The sequence below is a fragment of the Tiliqua scincoides genome, chromosome 4, assembly GCF_035046505.1.
Source record: "Tiliqua scincoides isolate rTilSci1 chromosome 4, rTilSci1.hap2, whole genome shotgun sequence".
Lineage (NCBI taxonomy): Eukaryota > Metazoa > Chordata > Lepidosauria > Squamata > Scincidae > Tiliqua > Tiliqua scincoides.
The window spans coordinates 180,044,126-180,057,901 of record NC_089824.1 but is presented as its reverse complement, the minus strand read 5'-3'; the positions used below and the strand labels follow the sequence as shown (position 1 = coordinate 180,057,901).

At 42.0% G+C, this 13,776-nt stretch overlaps 1 protein-coding gene across 4 annotated transcripts in view; it reads left to right on the top strand.

Annotated features, from left to right (window-relative positions):
- The window catches only part of PLXNA2 (plexin A2), a 481,295-nt gene that overhangs the window by 333,738 nt on the left and 133,781 nt on the right, over positions 1 to 13,776 (top strand). For 3 of the 4 annotated variants that reach the window (XR_010794406.1, XM_066626224.1, XM_066626221.1), the window contains exons 10-11: positions 7,026 to 7,226; positions 10,380 to 10,476. Coding sequence is in view for 3 of the 4 variants with exons in the window: in XM_066626224.1 (XP_066482321.1) it covers positions 7,026 to 7,226; positions 10,380 to 10,476 (298 nt within the window). In the remaining variant the exon portion in view is untranslated. Of the gene's footprint in view, positions 1 to 2,189; positions 2,270 to 7,025; positions 7,227 to 10,379; positions 10,477 to 13,776 lie in introns of those variants that run through there. The other variant, XM_066626226.1, reaches the window with a different exon arrangement.

Genomic DNA, 13,776 nt, shown 5'->3' with positions numbered 1-13,776 from the left:
TCTGGTTAATAGGCCTTGGATTCTAATTTAAAAAACCTAAAATGGAATTCTTATGAATAGTATTCTTAGGAATACTGATTCCTTTTTTATTCTTGCCAGGTTTTCAAAATATCACATTTTTCTTTGGATTCCACCAGTATGAATTAGGAATGAAAAGGGTGATGTCATGGAAAAATCCATCACCTTCTTCATCTCTTCCACCCTTTTCAAATCCAAATACAGTGACATTGGTCACAAGGGGTGGTGTGTGTAGTCTCACCACCGAGCCAGGCAGCAGAGGGTGGCATTCGATGCTCCACCTCAGAGCACCTCAGAGATGCTCCAGCCTAGAGAGTTTGGACAACCCCTGGAAATACCGGGCCCAATCCTATCCAACTTTCCAGTGCTGATGCAGCTGTGCCATGGGGCATGTACTGCATCCTGCAGTGGGGGGCGGGGCAGTCACAGAGAGCTCCTTAAGGGAACATTTGTTCCCTTACCTTGGGGCTGCATTGCAGCTGCATTGGCACTGGAAAGTTGGTTGGAATTGGGCCCACAGTTTTAAAGATGAAGGCCACACTGTGGGGTAACTGTCAACTTCATATCTAGGATTAAACTAACCATCCTGGTCCATTTCAACATAGGATACCATTATTTTCCACCTAGATTCTTAACCTTCTTCAGCAAAAGGGTTTTGGCAGCATTTCTGTCCTGTGGGCTGCTAGTGTTGCTAGTCCTTTGACTTTGTGAGGCTTCAGGATTGGAAACTGTAGGGTGCTAATGTTTCTTCAGTACTTTAGGATTAGGTATAATACAGGCATGCGCCCTTAACAACCTTTCGCTTAATGACAGACTGCATATATGATGGTGGTAAATCCAAATTTGACTTTTTGTGGATTTTGACTATAAGTCTAACTTCAAACTCTCTGCCATGTGTACAACTTTGCCACAACTTCCATGATATATATCCTTTTGCTCATACTCCTTCAAGCCATCACATGACATTCACTTTTAAAAGTAGTATTAAAGATTTCATATCTTATCTATTGGCAGTAAAAGGATAATTATTCATGAAGCCGAACTTCATGACTTCATTCTAACTGGGCAGCCAAAAAGGTGATATCTTACGGCATGCAAATCTCTCACTGCAGATGGTCTCTCACTGCATGCAAATCTTTGCACCCAGACACCCCTGGTGCATTTACCTCATCACTTTCATCCGTCATATGCAGGTAAATTAATCTCTGTCTCTTGGCAACTTAAAGGCAAGTTTGCCAAAAAGCCAAACGCAACCCGCTGTATAACCTGGCATCAGGGAACAGCATAGGTGCAACCAATACTGTATTCCATATTGTTAGCCTCTTCTAAGCACACCCAAAGCCCCTACAGGTTATGTGACTTCATTCACTCATCTGATAAATTCAGTAAAAATGCCCAGTAGCACTCAGTACTTACAAGTGCCCTGTGCAGATGGTGATGTGGCATCCTGTAGCATATCCCTCCACATTTTTAGATCCCTTTATTAATGCAATCACTGAAACTGTCAAACAACAGAAAGGTCCTACAGTTTCTTTCTTGCCCCTAGAGTGGAGTGAACTCACAGTCTGACTGGCTCTTTACTTTCATTCCAGTCCAGATATGACATTTTTCTCCCAATGAAACCTTTGCTAAAAGAAAAACTCCATTATATCTTTCCTGTTTCTGACAAGAACAGAAATCGTTTTGCTATCAGCATTTCCAGCCCTCGTCTATAGATCTGGTTTGGAATCAGAAACAGAGGGAATTTTCACCCTCTTTCCCCTGAAACGAAGCTGTTTTCAGCCTTCATAGATGTATTAAAGGATCATGACCTGGAATGATAATGGGCATATAATACAGTTCTTTTTCATGATCTGAACTCTGAAGCTACATTAGAGCTTTTGTTTTGAAACAATAAGAATAATGAGTGTATTTCAACAAAGCAGCATGCAGTATCATTTCATTTTGTGTGTTTTAAAAAAAAATCAAATGAAAATTAAACAGCTATAATTGTGGAGCATATCTCATAACAGTCTATTGTTTTAGCACCCAGAAAAAGAAAATAAAAAAAAAACTAATGAAAATTAACATTAGTGTTGGACAGTAGCATGGACAATACAAAGACATGATAGCGGATTATCACTGCAATCTGTTACAGTCTGTCTCTTCTCTTCATTTCTCCTTTCCCACAGATACTTCTTGTTGATACTTTTTGTTTTTAGAACTTTTCGTTCAAGAGCCTCTGTGGCAGACTGATCTAATTTTCTCACTATGCCAGTGACTTTATGCCAGGGCTGACACTTCCATACTGTATTTATGATTATATGCACTCTCAGCAGCAACAGAGAACACTCAAAAATAGCATCTAAAGCAAAGATCACATGGCAATGTTGACAGCATCTGTTTGCTTCACCTCCAACCTACCAACTATGACAATATGTGATGGCAATGTCCCAACAGAACCTGTACAGAGAAGGCACCAATCAGCATAGTGACAGCTAGGATACCAAGATGACATCATGGTCTAAAGTTCTTTCCATAGAAAATTCACAAGTATGTCACAGGAAAAGCCCATAGAACCTCCCACGACACAACAACCCAATGGATAGCAACTGAGACCTTCAAGAACCAGCCCCAGAGTTCCCCTGGTAGTACAAGCACAGCTAACAATAACTTATTTTACAGTAGGAACACCAAGGTCAGTCAGGGAAAAAATGACCAGTAATTCAGTCATAACCAACCAAATCCATAGTCCAGAAGTCACAATGTTTTTTTAGAGGAAGAAAAGCGATCCAGGGAGGCTATAACAGAAATAGAAATCTCTACCTTAAACCTGTTAAACTTCCACAATCACCCTTACATACTGATTGCATAAACTGATGCTTAGTTCACTTAGGCCACAATCCTAATCAACTTTCTAGCACTGACATAAGGGCAATGCAACTCCGAGGTAAGGAAACAAACATTCTCTTACCTTGAGGAGGCCTCCATGACTGCCCCCCCCAACTGCAGGATGCAGCACATGCCCCACTGGCACAGCTATGCCAGTGCTGGAAAATTGGTTAGGATTGCACCCTTAGGTCCAAATCCTAACCAATTTTCCAGCACTGGCACCGCTGTGCCAATGGGGCATGTACCGCATCCTGCAGTTGGGTGGATCTCATGGAGGTCTCCTCAGGGTAAGGGAATGTTTTTTCCCTTACCTCCGAGCAGCATTATCCTTGGTGCTGGAAAGTTGGTTAGGATTGTGCCCTTATTTGTCAAAAAATATCTCGCTCTGCTAATAGACCAACATGATCACCTACAATTATATGTGTCTCCTGTCATTGTGCCATGAGTGGCATGTGCTAGTGTAGTTTCAGCAGCAACCAAAGGAAGTCAAGTAGGGCAGCACATCCTGTTCTCCTGTGGGTCAGCCCACTTATATATGTTTGGCTGATAGGAAACAACATTAATGTTTAGTGCCATAAATCTATTCCTCCACTTAACAAAGTAACTACTTTGAAAGTTAAGGTCACTTTCTCGTCATGATAAAAAGGCTTTTTTCCCCCAAAGAAGTTCTGAAAATAACTTCAAATAATCTCTGACTACTAATCAACGATTTCCTCATACCCACAAGAGGTGCCACAAAAAGTTTATGTGGCAGCAGGGAAAAGCTACTGGCTTTCCCGGAACGGAAGACATCTGTTTCCATTTATCAACACCTGAGCTCATAAAGAAGCTAAAGCAAAAGACCAACACTCTTAGAAAAGAGGACCTAGGAGCAAATGTTTTTCCCTGACATGGAAGGAGTTGCTCTCTGGCTAATCTGCATGCTTCAGTGATGGGAACTAAGCACTGGCAGCTCTGCTTGTGTTTGCATGATTTGTTCAGATTTGTTTAGGAGCCACAGCTCAGAAAGGGAGGACATTCTTTTGCATGCAGAAAGTCTCAGATTCAGACCCTGACGTCTCCATCTTCAAACTTCTCAGGTGGTAGGTCTGGGAAGGACCTCTACCTGAAGCTTCAGAGAACTGCTGCTAGTCCTAACCATATGGGCAGCAGACTAGATAGAGCATTCATTGGACTCAGGTGAAGGATGATACAACTTGTCTTCCAACTAGGGCTAAGACTTGTATCAATAGCTCAACACCAGTTTACAACTGTGTTTCATGAAATTTGGATGATGATGATGATGATTTCCAAACTTATTGCTTACAGTCATGAGAGGAGACCATTTTAATCATGAAAGGAAAATGGATCACCAATTCTTAATTATCCCTAGTCTTGAAACTCCAGCAGTTTGTAAGCCTAAAATTGTGAGATATCTATTTTCTGATATCTCACAATTTTAGGTTTCAAACCATGATAGCTTCTGAGAAGTGTTTACAAGTGACTTTACAATAGCATAAACTCAGAAACCAAATGAAAAACAAAAACGAAGTTGAGCAAACTGTTTACTGAGCTGTTTGTGTCTAATGGATTGCTGCCATTTATGAGCTAAACAGAAAATTCTCCTTAATGTGTAACCTTTTGAAATATATGACTGTTTTAAATCTATGGCATAGAAATCTAAATCTGTGTGATTCATAATGAAACAGACATCAGGAAACAGAATAAATTGTGAAGTCATATGATTTTTGCCTTTTCATAATTATCAGATATAAACATTATTGTTTGCCATTGTTAACAAATCACGCTGTAGGACATGGTATGTAATTGGATGAGTGATTTATTTTAAAAGTTGTGAGTGATGTGAATTAAATTTTTTAACTTTCTTGTTTGTAAAGCTAAAATAATATGAAATAATTATTAATTATAATAATAATGAATAATAATAATAATGAATAATAATAATTATGAAGTAATTGCACTGCAAATCAAAATGAAGTTCTCAAAGTAAATCAATGTGTTAAATTAACAAAAGTTTGTATTTGTAATTGAAAAAGCATTGGTTTTTTCAACCCTAAAAAGTCTTATTTTCAAATTAAAAATCAAAAAATTGTTTTGATCAAAAATCAAAACAAAATATTTGTCCTGAATTTCAGGGGAGACTTTCTTAGAACAGTCACAACTTTATTGAAAAAGCAAATCAAAATTTAAACTCTTCTGATGCTCCCTTGTTTGTTCACTTAGGGCCCAATCCTAAACTGGCCCAGTGCTGGTGCTGAGGCCTAAGCGCTGGCGCTGGGTGCCATAAACCATGTTTATGGCACCTGGTGAGGAGGGAGCATTGGTGCTGGGCCCACGCCAGTCAGATGTTGAGACCAGCGCCATCAGAAAGAGAGTACAACACTCTTGGGGGTAAGTGCAGCTGCCCGGTGGCAGTACTGCCTCTGAGAAGCGGTCAGAGAGTGGGGAGGAGGAACCAGGGCAGGAGTGGGACAGAATCGACAGAGCTCTTTTCCACCATATCCTGAACTCTGTGTTGGTCCAGACATAGTGTCTCTCAAGTGTCTCTCAGCAAAATAACTAGTGCAGACTTTAGAAGCTCCATTGCAGGGCTTGGGGCTTTCCCCAGGGGAAGGGGGCAGGGGAGTCCCTTTCCCCTGAGGAGACCTCTGAATGCTTCCCAGCGCCCAATAGATACAGATACAATCCTGGGAAGCTCAGGATTGGGCTGTTAATCATTCCATGTCCTTCTTGTCCATTTGGTTGGTAAGGTATTTCTGTCTAAATCAGAGGTATTTTGCATAGCGAGAGGTTAGTATTTTTCTGGGCTTGAAAAGAAACTGCTTTGAGGCATGAATAGATGTAATCACAGAGGAGCTTGGGTTTACACTGCTGAGACCTAAAATAAGTAGATTTGGGGCCCAGTCCTATCCAACTTTCCAACACTGATGCAGCTGTGCTGTCAGTGCTGGGATGTGTACTGCATCCTGTGGTGGAAGGGAAATCATGGAGTCCTCCTCAAAGCACAGGAATGTTGGTTCAGTTACCTCAGGACTGCATGGTGGTTGCATTGGTGCTGGAAAGATTGGGCCCTTGCTCTTCATCAATATGGGCAGTATTCTTCAGAATACTTGTTATTAACAGGGCAAACAGCAGGGGAGGTCTGTTGTCTTGGTACCTTGTCACAGGATTGCCAGAAGCATTTGGATGGCCGCTGTTGTAAAAAGGATGCTGATCGAGTTCAATCTTTGTTTTGATCCAATAGAGCTCATATTATATTTTTACTTATATGATTTGTTTCACTGAATAACCAATAACCATTAGAGATGACACTTTAAAAACATTTGTTCTTTCTGTTCTGGAACTTTTAAAATTAAAACCCTTTTTTTCAAAATCCCCGGCATGTTATGGCTATTAACTGTATTCATTTTTTATTATTATTTTTGCAGAGCAAAAATCCTCTTCTGAGTTATCTTTTTATTTCAGTTGCTAGATGTCAGAGGTTGAAGAAAAGTAACAGAGGACAGCTAGGGAAAATACAAAGATTTCAACCTAAATGAACACTGATTTTGAACGTGGTTTCTTCCTTCTCCCCCAAGCAATATTTCTTTTGCTTTTTACAATTCTATCTTCTCCAGTTATAGTCAGGGCCAGCCCATCCATGAGACCAACTGAGGCATTCATCTCAGACAGCAGATCGGCAGGGATATTTACCTTCATCCACTAATTTGCCTCTGTTGCTCTTCCTGGATTAGATAAAGAAGAGAGGGACAGGTCGGAAGAGGAAATGTGGAGGGGAGTAGAGTTGTGAGCTAGAGCATCTCTGATGGCCCATGACTCTCCTTTGCACATCTTATACTGTTCTTCCTACTGGTCCATTTTCAATTCAGGGAATGGAAGGAGCAGAGGCTGACACATCACCAGGGAAGTGAGAGAATGCATTTGGCATGCCACTTCAGTCACCAGGAGTTCTTGGGCTAGTCATGGTTACAGTCACATAAATTTTGGCCATGTGACTGATTTCTGGACAGCAGTCAGATCAGGTCTTGTCCTGGAGTTCATCTCAGTGAGATCCTAGAGTCTACATATTTCCCCAGGTATATACAGAATGCTAAGGGGTCACAGCTGAATACTCCTCATCTTTGTGTATTTTCCAGGATTGCCCACAGCTGTTTCCTACAGAAGAGATTCTGATCCCTGTTGGTGAGGTGAAACCCATCACTCTGAAGGCTAGAAATTTACCCCAGCCTCAGTCTGGCCAGCGTGGCTATGAGTGTGTCCTCAACATCCAAGGCGTGATTCATCGGGTACCGGCCCTTCGCTTCAACAGCTCAAGTGTCCAGTGCCAGAATAGTTCGGTAAGAAACTGGTGCTTGAGGGAAGAATCCAAAAAGAGTATATCGGTACAGAAGAGTGTTATGCATAAAGGGAGACGAGTGTGTATTTGTCTGCAGTATTCTAGACTGCCTTTCAACAAACATGTTCATAAAGTGATTTACAAAAGAAAGAGAAAGCCCAGAACAAATTCAATCAGACAATAATTTAAAGTTACATATGAGCAACAGTAAAATCCCCCAAATAATCCCAAATGTCTGATTCAACAAAACAAATTATTCTTCATATGTACCCAAAAAGACACAAGGGAAAACTGTAAGATTGTGACTCTGGGCCACTGCAGAAAAAGCCCTGCTCCTAGTAGAGGACAACCTTTCCTCCCTAGAGGACAGAACCTAGAGCAGGGTTTCCTTGAGCAATATTAAAATCCTAAATCAGATTGAGAGGAAGTGGTCAGGTCAGGGAAAATGACTGACTGCTCAATCCAATGCGTGTCTACTCAGAAGTCCCAGGAAAGTGTATATGGAATTGAGACCTGAGTAATATTGTCAGGAGGCAGTTACCTACTAGGCTCAACAGGAGTTGCTGTAACCCCGGACAATTCAGACCAGTGCTTCCCAAACATTTTAGCACCGGGACCCACTTTTTAAAACAACAATCTATCTTGACCCACTAGACAAAAAAAAAATTTCATGAATTAATTAGATTCCTATGCTACCGAGGCTGCTAGAGACTTTACATGTAGTATGTGTGTATAGACATTTGCTAGACTTTCCCTAGAAATGGAGGTCAAGGAGTGTTCCTCCAAACCTTTACAGTCATTCCAGGGTATCCAAAAGGCTGAACTGGAGAGCAAGATGAGCAGTGTGGGACTTTTAGGCCAGACAATAGGCTGAAACCGGGTTCACACGTGATCTATGGCATGCCACTTATTAGAGCAGTGGTTCCCAAACTGGTGGATTGCGACCCACCAGCCTGGGAAGCATGTAGCTGTGGCTCCTTAATGGCAGGAAGGCAGCAATGTGATCCCCAGGATCACACTGCTGCCAGGGGTGGTGGTTTCCAACTTACCAGATGGAGTGCTGGCCTCTGGGGACAGCGGGGAGCCCTGTAGATGCCTCTGCAGGGCTCCCCAAGCCGCTGCAACAGTAAAAAGAAAACTCGATTGAAAGCCACGTCTGGTTTGTGATTGAGAACAGGAAGTGACTTTCAATCAAGTTTTTTTTTTTTTTTTTTTACTATTACAGAGACTTGGGGAGCCCTCCAAAGGCGTCTGCCAGGCTCCTTGCACCCCCTGGCTCTCCCTGGCACTTCATCTGGAAAGTTGGGAAAAACCCTCCCCCCCCCCCCCAGCAGCTGCATGATCCTGGGGATCGTGCTGCTGCCTTCCCCCCTCCCCCTGTATACACTTACATTGCTCCCTTGTAGGAGTTTGGGGAGCACTGTACTAGAGAAAATTGGAAAATGTAACATTTTAATTGGGGGAATAAAAGATTACTTCATACCACAGGTTAGCATTCCAGTTAACTATTTTCTTCTGCAAGAAGAACTGGGCAAGGGTCTTGCAAAGTTTTTTTTAATGTTTCAAAAACTTTTCGCAACCTACCAAACAATGGGTTTGTGACCCACTGATGGGTCCTGACCCACATTTTGGAAAACACTGTGATCCATTTCTCAGGTTCCTGGCAACTGAGAGTGAATGGTAAAGTCCTAGGCTGGCATATCTAAAGTAATGGCCTATATCAATGTATCCCAACAGCAGTGGATCAGCAGTTTCTTTTTAATCCATCACTGTGCTCCTCACTTTCAACATGCTTTCAGCCATTGATAAACTGCTTTATTAAATCAGAGATTATAATAATTGGCACATTCCCTCAAGATAATGATCCATTCATTCATAAAATCCCCAACAAACAAAACTTGCCTCACTGTGTAAGTTTTGTGCGTCTTTCCCCAACTCTGTTTAAAAAAATGGAGGAACTGATGCAACCTGGATTTCATAGCCAGCTCCAATGCAATAAGGAAAAACAAATTCAGATCAATGACCATTTTTTGATTGACAAGTTAGACAAATATTTAGAAAATGGAAAATCTCCCATAGCAGACATAGAGACCACCAGGTACGAGCCATTTACCTCTTCTGTTCATTCATCCCGACTGCCCATTCCTTAACGCAATGGCAGACTGTTGCATAGCACAATGCTAGCTGTTCTGTCTGGCCCTGTGAATATAGCACAATCTTTTTCCCATTGTCATTTCTTTTAGAAATGAGATTTTGTGATGCTTGATAACTGGAGATATACCTTACATTTACTCATCATCAGAGTATTGAAGTTGCTGCCATTCTAGATGGATAAATTATGAATGAGGCAAATGTAGATGGTAGAAGAAGAGGCATCAGGAGGCATTATTCTGGGAGATGAAACAAAACAAAAAACCAGGGGTTAAGCTAATCCTGAATTCCAGGCAGGAATGTGCTACAGGCAAGTAAGGTGTTTAATTAGAATCCTGGCCCCAGAGAAGATCTTTTATCTGTCAGCTTCCCCCGACTGTGACTGTGGGGGGTCAGGGAAGGGGGAGCTGGGGCGGGATGTGACAAAGGTGTTAAGGCAAAGCTAATTCACACAGGAGAGATAAAGAGAATTGCAGGCCTCTTATCAGGGAGCTGTCAAATTCCAGGCCGCAGTAGCTTGATAGAATGTGCAATATTGGAAAGCTGCCTGTTGCTGGGAGAAGACGGGGAAGGAACAGGGATCAGAGAGAGGAAAGGAAGGAGAGAAAAACAGTCTTCAAATAGCACAGGCATGGAGGCCACTGTGTCCTTACTTGCTGTGATGAAGGGCTTGGGGTGACTCCACAGGCTCCGCAAGCTGACAAGAATCAGAACAATTAGCATTTATTGCTTCCCAAGTTCCATAAACACCACACTGTTGTATTGCAAAGGCAATCATTGTGGGTTGTGTTTTTGTTTTTTTTAACATAGAATAATTATGGAAAGCTGTACACTATTGGCTTGACTGATTGCTTAGCATTTGTGCATGCCTCCAGATCTCACTCAGTTCTTTGGGAACCAAAATTCAGAGCTGCAAGAGAATAAAGGGGGAGGGGGCGGAAACTATCACAAAGGTCAGAAGAAAAACAATGTTACTAATGTATTCTATTTCCTCATTCCCTAGTACCTCTATGATGGAATGGACATAAGTAATCTAGCAGTAGATTTTGCTGTGGTTTGGAATGGAAACTTTATTATTGACAACCCAGAGGATTTGAAAGGTAAAGATTTTTTAGATTATTTTGATGTCTGTCTTTGTGTAAATTGGGTATTGTGGGCTAGATGAAAATCTGAACAAGAATTTTGGATATTCTTCATTTATCCGTTTGAGGCAATTTGTTTATAAACACTACAGCAGTTTTACTAAAAGATGGCTAAAAACAACATGGTTGTTGTGTCTTTCATTCCTAGCCTTCTGGGAAATGAGATGTCTAAAGAGTGGCTTCTTGCACTGCAAAACAAATGCTTCAAAAAAAGGAGAAAAAACCCACATAGCTTCATATCTGTTTTATCTCACACCAAGACTGATTGTAAATTTGTCCCATGGCTGATTATGTAGGTCATCCTTTGAAACAACCTAAACTGGATGAATTTGTGCAACTGTTCGGTGGAAATAGGCAGGAAGACATGAATCTATATATTTCATACACTTATAGGCCCTGTTTTCAGCCACAAAGGTACACAAAGGGGCAGATAGTATTAGACCGTAAAATACAAAACACGAATATTGCATACAAAAAAATTTTAAACTGAAGAGCATGAAACCAGTGAAACCCAGATATTGTATCACCTCAGTTAAATTTTCATGCAGCTTGTTGAGGGAAAGTCAAAAAAGATCATCCACATTTTCTTTCATGATGGTAAACAAAGCATCAGATTTAACCTCTGGTAGTACTGTATTTGACAGAGTATGTGCCACAGTTGAAAAGTCACGTTTTGTGTCCTTATCAAGGTAGAGCTTGGAAACAGGACCTTCCCAGCTGATCTTAGGAAGGAGATCAGAGATCAGGGAAAGAGAAAATGGAAGAGGGAGTGGGCAGGAATGGGGCAGTGACGGGGGTGGGGAGGAGGGTGGATCAGGCCCAGGAGAGACCAGGCGTGATCCACCTTCTCAGGTCAAAATATGACTTCTGAACATGGGTTAGCAATCATATTGAATCATTCACAGAATTGACCGGCATGTGTATTTGTTGCTCAGACTGAATGAAAACAGAGAGCTTTGCTTGGGAAAACTAGTTTGATTTAAAGCCCCATTCTGTGGGCCCGTTATGACAGCAAAAGTCCCCTTCTGCTGCCGTAAGTGCAGCAGCGGCTCTGCAAAATGAATGTTGATGCACAGAGCCCAGGAACTATCAGCAAAAACTGGCTGCTTCTGGCGCTCGCAGAAAGATTGCCCTGACCCCATCAAGGTAAGAATGCTGGTGGGGGAGTGTTCCATGAGCAGGGAGGGGGCTGTCCTGGACGGACCAGGAAAAGGGTATGGGGCATGCCAGAGGCAAGCAATATGCACTGGAATTCTATCCCAAAATGCCCCCATTCTCTCCTTGGACTAGTGCCAATTATGTAGTTGGCACAAGTCCGAGGAGTCCCATAGATGATTGAGGTGCTTATGAAGAGGTAAGGGTAAATATTTCTCTTGCCTCTCCCAAGACTCTCAATCAGCCTCCTCCTCACTGTAGCACACAGTGCTCCATTTTTGTACACTTGCGTGCTTTAGCAGGGGGCAGGATAGGATTGTGCTGCAAGTTGAGCTAATCTATATAATGTAGGAGGAAATGTGTTTAAGGTAGTAGCTGCTACAGGTGGAATACCTAGAAAATACACATGATCCTAGCATCTGTTGTGATATGACTACACCTGTGGCAGTTCAGATTCAAACATGCCCTGTGAAAGCAGCAGATTTGCTCCCTGAAATGAATAACCATTAAAGAGTCTGGTTTTTACAGCAGTGAGGACATCCATTTAATGGGTTCCCGTTTGTTCCCATCTGAGCTATATTTTGCTTTCGAGTGCGTTTGAAGTTTACTGTGGAACCTGATATATTGGAAGTCCTGCCAGGCTCCCTGGGAATGGAGACATTGTTTTCAATGAAGTCTTTCTTGGTTGAAAGCAGTGGAGGAAACTGAACAAAGAGGTTTTGAAGGCTGTCGTCCAAATCAAGCATGGCAGAAATAATATCTACAACCATCTGCAGAGAGGTTCAACAGGAAGGAGAAGGGTTTACATGCCCCCATTGTCCAAACTCTTGTGTGCAAGCAAAGACCTCACATGACCTTGCCCACGGTTCTTGAATTATGCTTTTGGTTACATCCTGGCTGATTCTACTAAGTAATATATTTTGAGAGAATTACTAAATCATGGGTAGGGAGCAATTTAGTTGACAGCTGTGCTGTGGCTTTTCTTCTCAAAAGAAATCTTCATCCTTCATTTTGCATGTGCCTGGTCTGGTAAGACTCATCCACATCAGAAATATCTGGGGAAAAAAAGAATATGCTAAAATTGTGTCAGAATATTGTATCTGATGGACAAGCACCATTTTTTTTTTTTTGCAAAACATTGTGAGTTAGAGTAAAAGAGATGACAGTTGTCATCCAGCTACTAGTATCATAACCATCTTGCAAAGAAATCTGCTTAACAAATAAATCACAGGTGGCTGATCACTCATTTATTAAAAGATGCAAGAGTTACAGTTGCATGGGCTTGAAAAAGCACAGAAACCTCTAAATTACTGATCAAAAGGTATTTGAGAGAATTTGGGCCCAGTCCTATCCTCCCCCCCCCCCAATGCAGCTACACCAAAAAGGCTTGTTCTGCATCCTGCAGGGAGAGCAGTTTAGGAGGCTTGGGAGAGGTAAGGGAATGACCCACTTGCTAATGGGTCTCCTGGGAGGAGGAGAGAAAGGGGCATGTTGGGAGGCAAGCGGGAGGATGGCATCGGTGCAGGCTACCAACACAAGTGCCATGCCTTCCTGTCTCCCAAAGCACCTCCTGCCCCATCCCATTTCACTTTTGCTGCCAACTCGTTGTCAGCGGTGTGCTCCCTGGGGCATTTGGTGGGCCGCTGTGAGATACAGGAAGCTGGACTAAATGGGCCTATAGCCTGATCCAGTGGGGCTGTTCTTATGTTCTTAGCACATTGGACCTCTTGGTCTCTGCACTGGCACTCTGCACTGCCAGAGCAGATTTTACAATTGCTGTAAGGAAGCAGACAAGCTCAAAAGGACTGGTCTGTTTGTAATGGAAAAGCTATCCATGCAAATGAATACAGGAGACCAACATAACATAGCAAGGATTTTACCAAGCAGTTCCATGGTCATCTGTGTTAATGAAACCAGGGATGTGTGTGTTTTTGTGCCGTACATTCTAGTTCTTGAGTTGTTAATCCCTTTGTTCTATTGGCCTTGAATTGTTTATGTGTTGCCTCTACTCTCTTTCATTGGTTATAACGAATTGGTATTTTATTATTGTTTTATTCTGTGGTTAGCTGCCTGGAATGTTTTCCAGTGGAGATGTGGTTTTGA